This window comes from Balaenoptera ricei, chromosome 10, assembly GCF_028023285.1.
Source record: "Balaenoptera ricei isolate mBalRic1 chromosome 10, mBalRic1.hap2, whole genome shotgun sequence".
Classification (NCBI taxonomy): Eukaryota; Metazoa; Chordata; class Mammalia; order Artiodactyla; family Balaenopteridae; genus Balaenoptera; species Balaenoptera ricei.
Genome location: NC_082648.1, coordinates 65,731,542 through 65,749,929, shown reverse-complemented (window position 1 = coordinate 65,749,929; position 18,388 = coordinate 65,731,542). Strand labels below are relative to the sequence as shown.

Below are 18,388 nucleotides of genomic sequence, written 5' to 3'. Positions count from 1 at the left end.
ATGCAGGAATAAATCAACACAGAATAGAAGGAATTATTAGAATGTACATAAACTAGTGACAAGCATCATGAATCCAGACTCTGGAGATATCTGCTTGGTGGCTTAGGAGAAATCTCAGTTGCCTTCGCTTCTCTTGTTTGGAGAAGTCGTGAAAATACCAAAGGCCTCCTACCCTTAGAAATGACTCCCCACCTGATTTTATGAGAATTTTCCATGAGCCTTTTTGTAGAGGCAGTACAATTTTCTACACATTGATGAAAACTGTAGATTGAGGGTGAAGGGATACAAAATATACCACTGCAAAGAGCTTTTTCTTTCTTCCTAAACTCCCCTTGTCTGCCTGAAAGTGCCTCCCAAAAGAATTCAACTGTCATAAATCTCCTCCCTGGGAGTTTCACACCAGACAGGATTGGCTCCTATCACCAGAGACAAATGGCACCAAATAAGAAATTGCCTAAATAGACATTGTCACAAAACTATCATATCTCCCATCTCTTCTTCTATGGCCCCATTTATCTTTCCTAAAAGTCATTTGTTTTCCCAAAAGTGTCCTTCTCCCTGCCCCCTTCTCCCTATGAAGATGTCCCAATTTCTAACCATCTCCTTAAATCACATCTTTCTGTGATCTCCTGCATACATATGTGTATAAAAATTTGTCTCTTGTTCTTCTGTCAGAGTAATTCGCAGGCCACCAACCACTAAACCTAAGAGAAAAGATTTCCTCTTCCAGTAGGGGATTCATTATGACTAGATGCTTGGAACTATATATAGTAAGTTATAATGACTGATAATCTAGAGACATGTAATATCATGATAATCCTTAATGCCTTTTGTAAACTCGTTCATCAGCTGTGATTTTAGTTTCTCGATTATAGTATCATAAATGAAATCAATCTGTCATTTAATACAAAACAAAAATAATTTCTAGGATATATTATACTTTTATATTTTCAAAAAGTCATGACTAAACATGCAAAAAATCAGTAAAAATATGAATAGTTAAATTGATTCATTTATAATTGAAATGAGCAATCACTATATTTAAGAATATACTTTAGATAACAATGTAATGTCTATTACAGAATCCAGAATAGACCTGGTGAAATCTATTATTACAATTTGGGGAATTTGTCGGTTTTCAATAAAGACTGGTACCTGGAGCTTTGTCTTCCTCTCTTTTGAGACTCATTCTTTCATCATGAGTTAATGGCCACCTGGATAAATCATCTGCATAACCGAACTTTGACTTCTATGACCATTCTACTCTAGTAACTCAGGCGATGACTTACAGCTTGCTTAAATCATCCAGGAAACTTTACCTCTCAAATGTTAAACTTCGTATTATTTTACTTTATTTTTTGGCATAAACTCTCTTCACCTAACTTAACCTCTCCATGGAATTTGACATTGGTGCCTATTCCCTCTTCTCTCCATTTTAAAAGTACCAGTTAACCCTATTTGTCCTCCCCTTTGTGTTGGAGCTGATTTCTCTGCCTTCTTCAATGGCTGCTCTTCCCTTATTCCCTTTTTAAATGTCAGGGGTTCATTCTCAAGGTTTGTTTTCTCTCTCTACATCACCGATCCAAATGAGCTTTTAGCCTGCTCAGTGTTGATCTTCAGAGTGTTTTAAACAAAATCAACTATAGTTGCTGCCGTAACAGGCCTCACAGCCTCCAGAGTGATTTTATGGCTGGGATACAGACCTTAGATTGGTCCTATCTTGTATTAAAAACTTAGAAACGTGCTCAGATAGTTTTGCCACAATCCTTGCACCTGCCGGGCAGGCTTCTCACGAGTGGCAGCATTCTCATTCTGTACAGCAGGTATCACCACCAGCGTATCTCTTTGGGAAAATTTAATGGACCTAGGAAGTTTACATGACCATATGTGAGAACGTTCATGGTTTCTTGCTTTATATAAGCTTCTCTGTGATTTCCTAGATTACCTGACATTGAAAAGAATGTGTATCTTTATCTACTGATCTCACAGATGTGCTAAGATAGTTACCAATACGTAAAAATTGGGAGAGTTCTCAAAAAAGTCTAGACTCTTGACTGCACTTTACGGTTACCAAAGGGGAAATGTGGGGGGTTGGGGAGGGATAAATGAGGAGTTTGGGATTCACATATACACACCACTATACATAAAATAGATAATCAACAAGGACCTACTCTATAGCACAGGGAACTCTACTCAATATTCTGTAATAGTCTATATGGGAAAAGAATCTGAAAAAGAATGGATATATGTATAACTGAATCACTTAGCTGTACAACTGAAACTAACACAACATTGTAAATCAACTATACCCCAATATAAAATAAAAATTAAATTTAAAAAATCAAACGGTTTGCAATCCTCAGCCCTCCTTTCTACATTTGTGCATTTCCACAGGCAGCGACCTCTACAGTTGAGGGTAGATGCCCACTTGGACTGGTCATGTTTACCATGTCTCTTCTGCTTCACTCATTTCATGTGACGTTCCTGATCCCCGTAGGGTTTGGGCTTATGATATGCATAATACATATATTCACTACTTTAATCCAGCACTTACAGAAAGACTGAACCTATAACTCCAAGGATAAAACCACCTGGGAGTTACACAGTTTTATGGACTGAATTATGCCCGTCCCTTCATCCCCCATCACCACCAAATTCATATGGTGCAGTCCTAATCTCCAATGTGTCTATATTGGAGATTGTGCCTTTATGGAGGTAATTAAGGTTAAATAAGGTCATAATGGTGGGAGGAGGCTAGTCCAATACAACTGGGGTCTTTATCAGAAGAGAAACAGGCACTAAAGATCTCTGTCTTTCACTGAAAGAGAGCACAGAGAAAAGGCCATGTGAGGACACAGTGAGAAGGTCTGCAAGCCAGAAAAATGTCCTCATAGGAAAATGAATTTTCCAGCACTGTAGTCATGGACTTGTAGCCTCCAGAACTGTGAGAATACAAATGTCTGTTGTTTAAGCCACCCAGTCTGTGGTACTTTGTTATGGCAGTCCGAGCAGAGTACTACATACGGACCAAACCCAAGTTCCTCTCGAAATGATGCCCCGCTTTTGTTCTTCAGTTCAGTGCTGATCTTCCTTCACCTGAACTTGTACAGTCACTTCCTAAGGCAGTCTACCTAGGTTTGCATCATTCTCTTCAATATTCGCTGTGCGAGAGTTCTTTTTAAAATATAATGATTATAACGTGTTCTCACTTTAAAAAAAAAACTAATTAAAATAAGTAAAATAGCTTCTTATCACCTACAGATCCAAACACTCTAGAACAGCCATCTGGATCCATTGTCTCTTGTCCGCTGCTACCCACATCCCCAGGACACTAGCAAAATCACATTACTAATGGCTCTGACAGAGACTCTCTCCTTGACAGAACTTTAGTCAGAGTCCTCTGAGGTCGCTTCTCAACTCAGCCTTGACCTTGGCCCCTTGCTGGGCCTGCACAGCCCAGTTTTATTACAAATCCTGCTAGGACCATTCAGAAAGAATTCTCCACCCTTTACAGCTGATCACCTTAGATATCTGGTCAACCTTCTCATCCTCCACCCTCAGTACCTAATCAGCCTGGCCTACACTTCAGCAAGAATCCTGCTGACTGGGTTTAGCAAGACTCCCTCTACCCTCATATCTCCTTTCAGTAAACTTCCTTACCTAACCCCCTTCATTCTGCTTGTTGGCTATAAACCCCCACTTGTTCTTGCTGCACTCAGAACCAAGCCCAGCTCTGTACTGAGGTCATTTTCCCCCTACTGCAATAGTTCCTAACGAAATCTGCTTTTTACTGTTTTAACTCCCGTCGGCCTCTGGATTTCTTTAACAACTCCTTAAACCAAACTCTACTATGCCTCTATGCTCTCACTCCCCTATTCCTTCTGATTCCTCCCAGGCTGTATGTCAAAAAGTCTTAAGCTTTATTTATGGCCCCATTTAAATCCTACTGCTTTTGGAAGTGTTTTCTTATACTCCCAAGTCAAAATAATTATTTTCCTTTGGTGCTTCTAAGGCACTTTGTATACAAATCTATTATGACTTGGTCAATTTTATTATCACTTTATTTTTTGTTTCCATTATCCTCTCTGACCATTAAACTCAGGGCCTTTTACCTTTATTATTTTGTTTTACTTTTACCCAACGTGCTATTATGATGTCAGGCACTTATTATGATGTCATCACTTATTATGATGTCAGGCACTTAGTAATTATGTATTTATTAACTAAATATTGTTAATGCTAGTACAGAAGCCAGTGTAAGGACAGTAATAGGAATTAATGAAAGTAAAAACAACAATCATCTCCTACCCTCTCCTCAAAATTACCTTTTAAAAATAGCTCAACGAAACTGTATAAGTGTATGTGAATTAGGACTGACCTGATTATAACCAGAGCCAAATGGATAAAGTCTACACATTCTGTCTGTTATGAATTTATTCCAGTTGGCTGCTGGAAGCCCTCCTCTTTTCTTTGGGGCCATTTCAATCTGCTGAGAAGAGGAATTCAGCTATTCTCTATTGCCCATCACATTTTCTCCAGAAGTTGATCAAAGGGGAGCATATAACCTTCACTACAGCAACACGAACAATTCAAATCCATTGCCATACTAGCCAGCTGGGTACTTTGCCATTATAAAAGTGCATTTTTTCCTGATATACCTTTTAGAAAGAATATCTAAGAAATATGAAAACACTGCTGATTTTTTTTGCATTTAAGCTTTCTTATCAGTGAACTATTGTAAGCCCTATTATTTACCAATTTGCTAAAATGAACCAATCACTAATACGTTTTATATTATTATTTTTTTTTTTTAAAAACCTTGACTGAGGTATCTGGGAAACTAGAAGTACAGGAGTAAAAGACCTAATTCCTCACTCTTTTATATCCACTAAATGAGAGCATTAGGCTAAATGAGCATTTCTTAAAATATTATAGGAACAAATTATCATTATAGAGAAAAAGGTGGGGGAATCGATGAAAACAACTTAAGGAGCAATGAATTAAAGTTAAGCAGGTTTTATTTTAAACTGCAGGACTTCTCAGTACCTTCAGCCATTCTTGTCAATTCTATTTGGAATGGATATCAGAATTAAGAAAATTTTATGAAACGTTATCCTTTATAGATTAACAGGACTTTCACAACTTTAATATCTAAGATTATGCATTTTAAAACAATAACATCTTGAATCACTTTCTGAATATACTATTTTAAAAGAGCTTGAGATTTAGCTATAATAAAAGAGAAAATCCTAAAACTCCTATAGTAGGATTTTCACTATAACCCTATTGCTGTTTAATATATAAAAGTGATCAAAGCGTTTTTGTATTCCTCAAATTACACAATTCTTTCAAAAACCTTCTACATAATTCTCAAAATCTGAATCTGAGACAATTTATTTCAGGTGCAACACATCATTATTTGATCTAATTTAAAGATTAATGCCATTGTTATTTTGATAGTCTCTTTCACTTGATGAAGCACAGCTAATGAAGTAAAAATTTCCAAATATTATTTTTTATGTTTACATGTTTATGTTAAATGTTTACATTTTCATAGTCCTGGCATCTATTTGTTCATTTTAAGATAGTGTTTCATGAGTTTTGGTGTATATGTGAATCACCTGGTTAAAGCTCCGAATGCTGGACCCCAGGTTCAGCGAGTCTTAGATGGAGCTGATAATTTGCATCTCTAACAAGTTCCCAAGTGATGCTGATGCTGCTGATTCAAGTACCACACTTTAAGAACTGTGGCTTTTGCTGGTCGCAATTTATTAGTTGAATACCTGGGTTTTTCCGTTGGTCTGAGGTTCCTCAGCCAGGCTCCAGTCTGGAGGCTGGAGAGCTGGTTATCCCAAATGCCTCCAAAATAAGTCACCTTTGTATTGATTCCTAGCTTTTGCTATCATAAATCTCATTTCCCAAAGACCAACAGATTTTTTCCTCTCCTTTAATGTTTTCCACTGTCAGCTAACAATGAGTTGGTCATTAGTTTCAAAATGTGGCCCACACTTTGGATTTCTTTCCCTCTAATCACTCCTTCCTATTTTCCCACATAACTCATTCCCTCTCTTACATAATATCCTTGCAGTATCTTGTCTCTTTTCCCAGTCTTATTTGTCTCTTTAGCCAACTGGATGCTATCGCTAGCCTATATGAATATATAGCCTATATTCATTCCTTTGTTCATTCACTCCACAAGCATTTGTTAAAAGCTCAAAGTATCATAAATATGATGAAAATTTTGCATTCCTGAGCTTACACTGTAATGGGGGAGATACAAAACAAACATGTAAACAAATAATTAGGAGTGATGTGTACGTTGAAGAAAACAATATAAGATAATGGGAAAGAAAGTGACGGGAAATGAAATGTACCTTAGCTACTCTGGAAACACTTCGCTAAGAAGGTAACATTAAGCTGAAACAGAAATATGATGGAGGCAATAATGTAAGGAATGTAGAAAAGGGCATTCTAGGCAGAGGAAGTATCAATGTGAAAGCAGAAGTCCATCGTGTTTGAAGTTAGTGAGAGTCAGTGAGGGAAAACAGTTGAAGAATAGTTCAGGTGGGGGGTGGAGTGAGCAAAATTTTTCATAAGCCTTTTGTAACCACATGCTTCACACAGACACCTTGTGTACAGCCTAGGAGACTAGCGTATATACAGGATGAGAGCTGGCCAACAGCAGTTAAAACATCAACAGCATTTGAGTAAGGAGGAATTGACGACGAATATGAGAATTCACTGTCTAGCCTTTGAAGTTGGCAATATTAAAATGCACTATGAATTGTACACAGTTCTTATTTCAGAATGTGGATACATTAGGTCTTGCCCTTTCGTCCCCTTCATAAATGCTGAATTAAAGAACTACAGTAGCTCTGGAAATAGGCAATCCCTTCCTGCTTAAGAAATTAAAAATTCTGAGTGAAGAGGGGGCAAAATCAGGTCAGAAATATGTCTTACAGCATTATTTCACAAAGACAATATTGTCAAACAGCAGTGATTCTGATAAAATTGGCAAAACAATTCCCAGCAAAATAATAACAAGTATATGAAACACACAAACCTGTAAGCAATTTGAAATATGAAAGAGATTAGCTTAAAGCAAGAGTTGTATGCTTTCAAGAAACCCCTCAAGAAAAGCATCAAGCTTATTTTACCTGATAATTAGAATTATGTTTTAATCTTTATGTCATTAGCCCCCAGGTAGATCTGAGAGCATCTGAATTGAAAGGAATTTATCAGCCAGGGTTCTTTTCAAGTAAGGAACAGAAGTCTATGTTTATAATTTTGCTTTTGCAGATATTAAAATTTGCCACCATGTAACCTGAAATTTGTTAAATGTTCTCAACAGCAATGCAATTTCTTTTAGTGTACAGAGCTAAAAGTCTTGTAAGCAAAAGCACCTTAGTTTTCAAAATGTTCCAAAATAATTATTATATCAAAATAAAAAGTCCTTTGGTTTAATCCTGTAAAACTCCTAGGATCTCATTTATAGAATTGCTTTATGCATTCCTCACCATCAAATATACCGATGACATTACCTGTCTGCATCCACTGTCACATCATGAACCCCTCTCTGGATGACATCCCTGGAAGTCGCTGTGTCTGGTATTCGGTTCAGACTCCTAGTATACAGGTTGAGCCCTCCATCTGTCATGTACCTGAAAATAAATGCCTAATTAATCAACAGAAAATTAATTGACCTCAGCTGTATAATTTAACTTAATAAACAAATGGTGTGCAAAATTTTTAATAATTATGCAAATATGCTCTATTATAGTTTTTTCTATATGAATAGTCTACTCACCAGGAAGTATTAGAAAATCTTTTCAAGTTTATTAGGAAATTAATCTTCCTTACTGCAACAAGTAACTAGCCTATTATAAGACCTTCCTTTTTCTCCCCTTTGTTATCAATATTTTGAACAGACTTAGAGATAATGTAACTCTTAGCAAAATAAGAGCATGATTATTTCATTTTGTAAACACTATCTTTGAAGCATTGAAGGTCACAGGAGTAATCTTAAAATTAGATTAATTTATTTGATAAATAAAATATATACAGCAATTGACCACTATCATAAAATAATTACTAAGATGTATTAAATGCTTAAGATGTTGTCAGGAACCATTCTTTATAGTTTACATGTGATAACATTATTATCCCCACATTAGTGATAAAGAAAATAAGTAAGCACGAAATGGTTAAGGACTTACACAAGGTCACTCAACCAGTCCCAGCAGAATTGAGAATAAATCTAGAAAGTCAGCTTCAGAAACCATGATCTTAACCACCATGGACTGCTGTCTGAACTGAAGGACCACACTGCCTGCCTGTTTCCTGTCTCTGAGAACTACTTCCTTGCTATCACAGGACCACCATCTTCACACAGGGCTGGGAGACTCCCATAGTCATGTTACTATTAGATAATCCTTCCTTGGCAATGGGGGATTAGAACAGGTGTTAATCTCCTACCCCATGTGGGGCTAATCAAATGTTTCTTTCTTGAGAAATGGGATTAACAGATAGCTCATCAGTCTTTCTATGTGGAAAGAGTTTATGATAATGAAAACCCAGGAGCTTTGGGTATTTATCTTCACCAGATGCAAAGAGGCATAGAGAAAGCTGATCAGCAAAGTAGAAAGAATGACACAGGTGCACAAAAAGCACACTTGGCCGTGTGGTTTCAGCTTCACAACTTCTCCTGGGGTTCTAGGAGATATCCTTGCTTCCTTATAATAAGATCCCCAATTTGCTTAAACAAATTCGAGTTGATTTCACTATTTGGAACAAAAAATGTAATCATGACCATATTAAAGATCGACCAAATAGTTAAAACTACGATTATGAAGTTGGCTAATTGCTTACATGATTAGTAAATTCTGTCCTTATTAGTTGCAGGACCTTAAACAAATTTCTTAAACTGTGCCTCAATTTCTGCCTCAAAATGGGAAGAATAAAATTTACTGAAGATAGATATTATGGTAATTAAAGGAGAAATACATAAAGCTTTTAATATGAGAACTCTATAAATAATAGCGACTTGTTATTCACAAAGTCTCTCCCAACATATGTTTAAAAGGAAATATATGAATTTTATACACAAAACAAAAAGTTATGCTGTATTATCCTCGTAAGGTACTCTACATGGTTAATTTTCCTGAAAACCAAAGAATTTAATGCCACCAAAATTAAAACAATAAAAAGAGTACTTTGGTTCCAAAATGTGCTGAAGACTGACATACTCTTTTAAACAGGGAATACTAGATATGACAACTTTTCTTGATAACTAATTCATGATTATGAGCATCAATTTCCTGTATGACATATAGTGATACTAAATGAGACAAAGATTAAAGGATATTTGTCCTTCATACTTTTTAATTTGTCAGCTGCCATATTGATGCTGTCAGTGTTTTATTGTTTACTCTTACTTCCAATTTCTTATCTTATTGATATTTTCCACATAGTTCTCAACCAATTCTAAATATTTTTATTGCTTCTTTTCTTAAGGTGGAGTATATGAAATTCCTGATAAAGTAAAAGTGTTTAGTGAAAAATATTTTTCTCATTCACTCTCCTTTTGAAATTTTTTTTTTAAATTTTTCTATTTTATTTATTTTATTTTTGGCTGTGTTGGGTCATCATTGCTGTGCACGGGCTTTCTCTAGTTGCTGTGAGCGGGAGCTGCTATTTGTTGTGGTGTGCAGGCTTCTCATTGCGGTGGCTTCTCTTGTTGCGGAGCATGGGCTCTAGGCACGCGGGCTTCAGTAGTTGTGGTTCGTGGGCTCTAGAGCGCAGGCTCAGTAGTTGTGGCACACGGGCTTAGTTGCTCCGCGGCATGTGGGATCTTTCTGGACCAGGGCTCGAACCCGTGTCCCCTGCATTGGCAGGCGGATTCTTAACCACTGTGCCACTAGGGAAGCCCTGAAGCTGTGTTTTAAAAGTTTGGGGATGATAGAAATTTTCTCTCCAGATAAGTGAGATACTCCTTTTTTTAAAAAACTATCAACATGCTTGATCCTAAACTTAACCTCAGGAGGAAGTTAAAACAATGTATACATGTTAAGTTTTACATCTTATTGGTCTGTCTTATTCATTGGTGTATCTCTAAAAGTGTTTAGTAAAGTGTTTTGTATATAGTTTGGTATCAACAAATATATTAAACATTTGTTCAGCTGAATTTAAAAGGCCTCCGTACTGCAGGAAGAAACCATGACAGCAGATCGCAGCACTTTAGCCGTAATGGCGATGCATGTAAACAAGAAATAAGATGGAAGATGACTTCTATTAGAAACATAACCTTTCAATTATTCAATGCTTACAGAAGGGTAAGTTCTATAGACAAAGTTTAAATGCTTTGAAAACTAATTTTCCAAAGAAAAAAAAACTTTAAAATTTCAATGAATTAAGAAAAAAAATCAACTTTTTTCAGGAAGCGTTTCAAAGGATACTCATTTTCCTTTGACCCTGGGATTTTCCAGGTAATATCAAATAGGTTTACAACAGGTATTAATTGAACCAAAAATAGTCATATTTCCTCTGTTTACAGACACTGTCGCATTGGAATGTTGGTAGGGCATTCTCATAACAGAACCGTGAGTTTTTTATTTGAAAAATTATATATGGGCATCACACGAGTAAAGCAAATTTCTCATTTAAATTTTTTTCTTGAACATTCTTCCTTCTTTTCAGTTTTTCTGAAGGATTTAAAAATCTAAAAGAATGTGCGTTTCATAGTTCCTCTAGAAAAATTTGCTACAATCCAGGAAATATAAATGTTAGGGATCGGTTTGAAAGAATAATGTAAAATTTTAAAAAAAGATTTCCTAATAATGTTATATCTAAACTTCTAAACCATAAGCTAAGATGAGCTTAAGAGGTCACAGTCACAGGATGATTGGTACAAACAAAAAGTTGCATAGGAAATTTGTGAAGGTTACTGACAAAAAGTAAAATCTCTCAAACTATGAAAGTCTTAGGATAATTTTAGCCATGTTCAAATTCTATAAGCTATAAGATGATTCACATAAAAAATGCAATAGTCTCCCAAAGCATTTCTAACTCTTCCTCCCTTCCACTGCCATCTCTCGTCTTCCTTCTGTTGTACAAAAACTTTGCATACTTTGGCACATTTTCTTTAGGTGTGTGTTTTCCATATTAATATTTCCAGGCCATAGTGTTCCACCCTGCACTAGAATGAGATATTAAACTGCTTCCTGTACACAGATACGTGGATTTCCCATAACCACCTCAAATATAGCATAAACAGACCATATATTGCCTTTACCACTAAAGCTCATGCTCCTTTTGTATATGCTAATATAGTCATAGGGAAACACACCATCCACCTAGTTAACAATCTAGATAAATGACTTTCTTCTTGTCACTCACCACCCTCAACTACTACAGGATGCAGTCTGTTCAGACCTGTGAATCAACATCACTAGGTTCTAATTATGTCTGGAATTCACTGAAACAGGAAGAAACTATAAAAATCTTCTTTCTGTATGCTATTCAATCCCATTTTCTCAATCAACATAAATACATACAACTCTACCTCCACAGCAACTCCATGCTTTTTTTAAAAAAAGCTTCATATTTAAATACATCATATTTTTGCAACAGTATAAAATGTAACAGTACACATTAAATAATAATTAAAAAATAATATCAGTTTTCATGTACCCATAACCTGGCTTCAGAAACAGAACATTTCCAGTTTCTTCAGTGACCGTATAGGCTTTTTCCAGTCCTACATTTCTAAACTTCCTTTCTAGAGATATCTATTGCCCTAGATTTTGTGTTAAGCATTCCTTTACTTTTCTTTATGGTTTAGCCACATGGGCATATATTCCTAAAAATACACTGTTCAGCATCTCATGCATGTGAACTTCACATAAATTGAATCACATTGTATATATTCTTTTGTGACTTATTTCCTTCACTCAAAATTATATTTTTGCAAATCAACTATCTTGATGTGTATTACTGTATTTTTAATGTTAGTGTTATACAGCTTTGTTTTACAAGCACACTAGTTTATTTATCCGTTTGACTATTACAGACATTTGAGCTATTTTTAGATTTTTTGCTGTTACAAACAACTCTGCCGTGAACAACTGTATATGCACATTTCTTTACGCTCACAGGCAAGAGCTTGTCAAAGGTCTATATCTAGGAAAGGAATCATTGGGTCAAAAGGGATACACACACATATTCAAACCCTACTAGTCAATGCCAAAGAGTTTTCAAAATATTTTCAGAATAAACTCCTACTTGTCTATGAATAAGAATTCTCATGTTGGCTTTAATTCACAAGTTCCAGATTACCAAGCAGGTTGATCATATTTTTACTTTGTTATAGGCCATTTATGTTTTGTCTGTGAAATGTCTGTTTATGACTTTTGCTCATTTTTCTATTGGATTCTATGTTTGGTTTTGTTTTTTTCTTTCCCCATTGATAGTAACCCTTTATTAGTTGTATGTCTTGTATATGTTTGTGGCTTATGTGGGGTTTTATCCTGACATTTTTCTCTTACTTATTTTTATGTGAAATTAATTCTTCAGAATAAGAAGAAACTTGATCTAGATACCCTTCTAACTTCACACAGTAAATGCTTCTGTTATTTTTGTGTAGTGTTTTAGAATGTGATAATTAGCTTTTTTGAGATTTTTGGACTCTGTTCCCATCTCCCACTTTTATCTGGACCTTCTCTACCTTCACTTCTATTGCTACATCCTGTTCAATTTGCTTCTACTCCCGGAAGTTTTCCCTCAGTGTGGCGTCCTGTCCTGGAAGGGAGCTGTGGCTGGAGTTTAATGAATTCAATCTTCAACAAGATTGCTCCACTCCCTTCAGATATGACCTTCAGCCCTTACTGTCCCTGGCTGGTCAAGTGGTCAAAACCTTCCCAGCTTCAGTTGCTATCTTCAGATAGGCCCTGTGTGTTTTCTAGTCAGTTTCTCTTGGCTATTTTGTGGTTCTTCTGTTCTCAGTGTTATCAGACGCCCCACTACTACCTTCTGTTTCTTCGTACATAGATGCTGATGTCATTCTGCTCCTTTCTCCTTTGGCTCTTGACTGTCCTTCATTGCTTATACTTGGGGTTTGAGGTGATACCTTGTCATCTTCTTTTTTCAACAACGATCACGGTTTTTTCCCATGGTTTTGCTATCTAGTTGCTTTGTCTATTTTTGTGGGTATTTGGAAAGATTCACATATGCCCCTACCATATCTTCCTAGAATTCCGTTTTTACATTCAATATCTTATATCAGAAACTGTATATAACAATTAGCTATTTGTTATGACATGAAAACACAGGGCATCTAAAATGTGTGTGTGTTTTTTTAACCTCCAAGGAACTCTAGTTCAGCATCTAGAACACAGATCATGAACACAGATAATATTAAGGATTGTCCCCTTGATCCAAGGTGCCAGCTAAGAAAACTATACTAACAATGAATGATTGTTGTGAAGCTCTGTTATGTTCGTTTGTAAAAAATCAACTCCTAGGAGAGAAATGTGGACAAGTAGACATGTAGACAACTTCACAGGGTCAGTATGTCAAGATGGTTAAGAGTGGAGACTGGAGCCAGACTGCTTTTAAGTTCAAGTCCAGCACTGCATGCATCAAGAAAGTTTGAATTCTCAGAATACCAATGAACTAACTTTCTGAGTTCTACCTAAAGTTACTTAACCTATCTATGCCTCAGTTGTTTCATCTGTAAAATGGACATAGTAATGATATGCTTATCTCTTACAGTTATGGTGAGATATAAATGAGTTAGTATATGTAAAATGCATAGAGCATTACCTAGCACATAATAAGTGCTATATAAGCATTGACTAACATTACTGGCTATTTTTTCCATTAGACTTTATACATTCACTAAAAATAACTCTCATATCTTGAAAATGAAATGAATAGAAGCATTGTGATTAGGAATATGTGGTTTCCCATGTACATCCTTTTAACCCAACTCAAGTAACCCTGCCCTTCCCAATGCCTTGCATGCTTCAGTCATCACAAAGTTTCCTAAAGGAGAATTGTGGGAGGATCAGGGGATTAAAGCAGCATTAAAGTATCCACCTCCCTTTTAAAAAATGTCATTCTCCAGAATTAAATTACTTTGCGTTTGGGCCATTTAAAGCAGGATTTTAGGTTATATACTTGGCCCAACTATTTATCACTGTGACACCTGCAGATAACTTCAATTTCCACCCAATTAAAATATGTAACTTTTCCCCCAGTTTTCCAGGGTGTTCTGTTTTTTGCTTTACACATGGAGAATTTTTCGAAGAGATTCATTATAAGTAAGAGGCCTTCCTCTGACTAATTCCTAATTACTGGCAGATTCACATCCCCAAGTGTTTAAAGTAATTTTTAGAAGAGAAGAAAGAGATAAGCCTTTCCATGCTTCAAGAAATCTCGAATTCTCAGAATGCCGATTAACTTATTTTCTGAGTTCTACCTGAAGTACATGAAAAAAATGAAACTCCTTTCCCATTTACTTCATGACATTCCTTCTTGAATGAGAAAAAAATCCAAGATTAAACATCTTCATTCACTGCTTTGTCTTTTGAGCCTTTTTTGTCCCTTTAATCACTAAAACATACTTTAAAAAATTGGGAACAGACAGTTAACTTTGTGATTCAATTTTTTTCATGAATTGTAGCACAGACTTTTCTATGCCCTTTTTTCTTAAAGAAAACATCAAATTAAAGTTCCCCTGGGATATCTTCCTATCTTTTAACTTTAGGCTGACAAATCGGGCTGCATCCTACTGATGTTGACAATGGTACACTACATACGCTGGTGAGCAATGAGGAAGTACAACACATCCTGGGTGTCCTCCCCATAACCCCCCAGTCACCCTTGAGCTGAGACCAGTGACACTGCCTGCTGACCACGTCTAGTCATGCTCCATCCAGGGGACAGAACTCTGAGTCATTCTTTAAATTTCAGTGTCCCGTACTGTACCATGGGAAAGAGAACATGTATAAGGCCAAGCAGGTAAATATCATCAGAGGAAGTTTTCAAATAGGATTTGTGTTATTTTTACTTAGTGGTTTTTTTTTTTCTTCTTCTTCTTCTACTTTAGACACTGAGTATGAATGACTCAACACAAAGCGTGCAGACCACTAATGCGTTCTTACATGGACTCATTTGTGGGACTATTCAAGACCTCCTCTGAAAGGCCAACAGGGAACAAAACTGGAGAACAGATGTGAGAATCAGGTTTCCAGTGAGGCAGGAAACAAGTAGGAAGGACAAAGAACAGTATCTTAAAAATTTCTCATTAGTTCTGCAGAGACTAGCCAGCTCTCATCAAACCAATTTCCTCTTCCTCCTGGGCACAAAGATGAACGTTGGTTCCTGGCCTTGCTGTCAGTGAGATGGGGCTGCAGCAGTTCTGGATAAGGAAATGTGGGTAGAAGTCATAACCCCCACTTCCAGACCTGGTACATATGAACTATTCTTACACCATCATTCTTCCTCTCTTTTGTCATCTGTCTGTTGAAATCAACACCCAGGGTGACGTCGGCAGTCTGGTTGGATAATAGCAGAGTTACCTACCATCCATCTTAGTCCCCAACTGATGATCAGAAACACCAGGAGGGGTTTTATGTGAAGGAGGAATTAACTTCTTTGTGTTAAGTTACTGAGATTTTGAGATTTCTCTGTTACAGAAGTTAGTTGTCTAATACCGCGAGAGTCCTGGGAAATACAAAATGCTCCTGACTATAGGTATACTGGTAAAATACACTACTATAAGCAGAACTCAGTTTATTAAAAAATGACTTTCAAAAACCCCTTATCTAAGAATGTATATACATACACACGTACATACATATGTACACATATTACTATTCATTTATTGAATAAATGAGCAACTATAAAAATATAAAAACACTAACATGTGAGTATACGTGGGCTGGTACTGTGTCTATATTGTTCACCACTGAACACACAGTGCCTAGAATGTTGCTTGGCACATAGGAAGAATGCAACAAATATTTTTGAACACATACATACATACATACATAATTCAGCTCACGATCTCTCTTCTCTATTCTTTTCCCAGGATTCTTCACACCTCTCACAATTTCTACTCTCTCCTATATAAGATCATATCCTATGATTATTAGGTTGTTAATCATTAGATTAATAATTATTACTGATAAAAAAATGTAATTGTGATGATGATGATAATTTACTGAACACATATTGTGACAGGCTTTGTGCTAAGTACAATTTTGTGGGTTATTTTCTTCATTCCTAACAATTTCATGAAGATTTTGCAATTTTATCCTTATTACAGAAAGGAATTTGGATACGTTAAGCTCCCAAGGAGTTGGCAGATAGCAAATGGTAGAAAGAGACTTAATTTAGACACTCCAACTCCAGTGGCAACTCAACTGCTTCCTACCCTAATTAACAATAACCTGTCTCCCTAGTTCTAGACCTTTAGAAATTCAGAGCAGGTGGCCACCAGGAATGAACTGGTGGGTATCAGGATATCAAAGCAGAGCTGTTAAGTCTGATCAAAAACTCTTTTGTACTTTTTAAGGTCTTGTTCCCATTCAAACAAGCTTTTCATGACTGAAGTTAGGAAAGGTTACTTGTACAGAAGAGCGATTTCTGAGACCAGTCCTCTCAGATGCATAAGGACAAAGAAGAGGTAAAAACCTGGACTCACATGGAAAATATAGATAAAGTTAATTGGGAAGCTTTTCCTTTTATTATAGAGCCTAGGTTTTGAAGTCAGATGTATCTGAGTCCTAATGCAAGTCTAGTCTTTGCTTAGCTTTAATACAGTTGGGGCCAAGTGGGATCAGTTTCCTTATCTGTAAAACAGGTATAAAAATACTTACCTCATAAGGGTTGGTGGTGGGGAGGGGGTTAAATGAATTAATGTCCTTAAAGCACTTAAAAACAGTGAAGTAGGTAATAAATTTTCAACGTGTCAACTACAGTTATTAATAGAAGTAGTGTTAATAGAATATCCTATTTCCTCCTTTGGGCTCATCCTCAGATTGAACTAAATATTCCAAATTGCCAAAATGCTTTTGAGAGTTTTATAATCACAACTCTTTTTTGGAATGTAATAGAAAACAGAAGGAAAACAGGGGTTAACATAAAAAAATCTGATGCCATCAAAAGAGAATAAATAGACTGAAATTTTCAAATCTAAAATGATTTTCTCTCAAGTTAGATCGGAGGTGTATAATTGAAGAATGCTAGAAAATCTGTGTTCCTCAAAGCAGTTACAGGCAGCTTTGGCAAGCCAAAAAAAAAATCAAGCAGCTCAGCAAAACTCCTCCTGTCTCCTTCCCACGTCCTTCACTACAAAATCTGTTACTTAAGAAGCATGTGAAAATCACTCTGAAAAACACAGGGCACATGTGTTTCTCTGAACTAACCATAGAAAAAGTTAATGGGTTATAATGAAAAGACTTTATAGAAATTTTGGACATTTTACTGTTCATGAATGATTAGAAGAGAAGGCTGAAATACCCCCAAATAACCTTAGATTTCTCACATTTTCTAATGACTTTATTAACTAACCTATACCCCCTTCCTACAGCTACTGCATTGTAGTAGACCACCTCTCTTTACACAATTCTGTTAGAGACCGGGGCCCAGGGCCACTTACCCACTGTTGATGTCATCGGCCCTGAGACTTTTCCCAAGGATATCACCATCACTCATATATCCACCAACATCGACTTCAGAAGACATGTCCAGGTCACTGCTTGCTTTCTCACTCATGTCAATCTGTGACATGTTTCCCAGCCGAGAGACAGCAGCTCGACGGAGAGGCGTAGTGTACATGAACCTTGAGGGGTCTGTGTGGATGAAACGACTGGTACTGCTGCGAGGGTAGCCAGCACCCAGGGAGGGAGCATCTCCAGCCTGAAGTCTAGGACATGCCTGGCCCAACCTCCAGGTCATGGGAGTGGGTCGACCTGTCAAGTTGGGTATGGTCCTGCCGTTCACTTCCGTCGTCACAGTGCTGTCAAATGTTGTCTCCAGGGTGCTGTCAAATAAAATAGAGAAATCACTATATTCTGGTTCACCTGGGGCCATGGACCCAGAATGCATGAAGACAGGAACGCCTACAGTTGAGAGTCATTTCTTAGAAGTATGTCCATTTTCATGAAAGTCAAATTATACATTCATTTTGAGATTCTAAACACCTCTGCAGGTATCAAAATGTAGGACGGGGCATTCATCACAGATTGTTTGCTTTCAAAGGAAACGCCATCATTACATTTTAGATAAAACAAAATATTGTTTCACATTCTCAACCAACCCTTAATTTAACCCATTGTAGCCTTCCCAGAACTTTTCTGGAAGTTAACTACAATTATGTTTGAAA

At 36.6% G+C, this 18,388-nt stretch overlaps 1 protein-coding gene across 5 annotated transcripts in view; it reads right to left on the bottom strand.

The window, feature by feature from the left end:
* NAV3 (neuron navigator 3) overlaps positions 1-18,388 on the bottom strand; it is a 584,734-nt gene that overhangs the window by 136,321 nt on the left and 430,025 nt on the right. For all 5 annotated transcript variants that reach the window (XM_059936568.1, XM_059936565.1, XM_059936566.1 and 2 more), the window contains exons 11-12: positions 17,663-18,046; positions 7,542-7,661 (exon numbers count right to left, since the gene is read on the bottom strand). In XM_059936568.1, the coding sequence (XP_059792551.1) occupies positions 7,542-7,661; positions 17,663-18,046 (504 nt within the window). The remainder of the gene's footprint in view (positions 1-7,541; positions 7,662-17,662; positions 18,047-18,388) is intronic.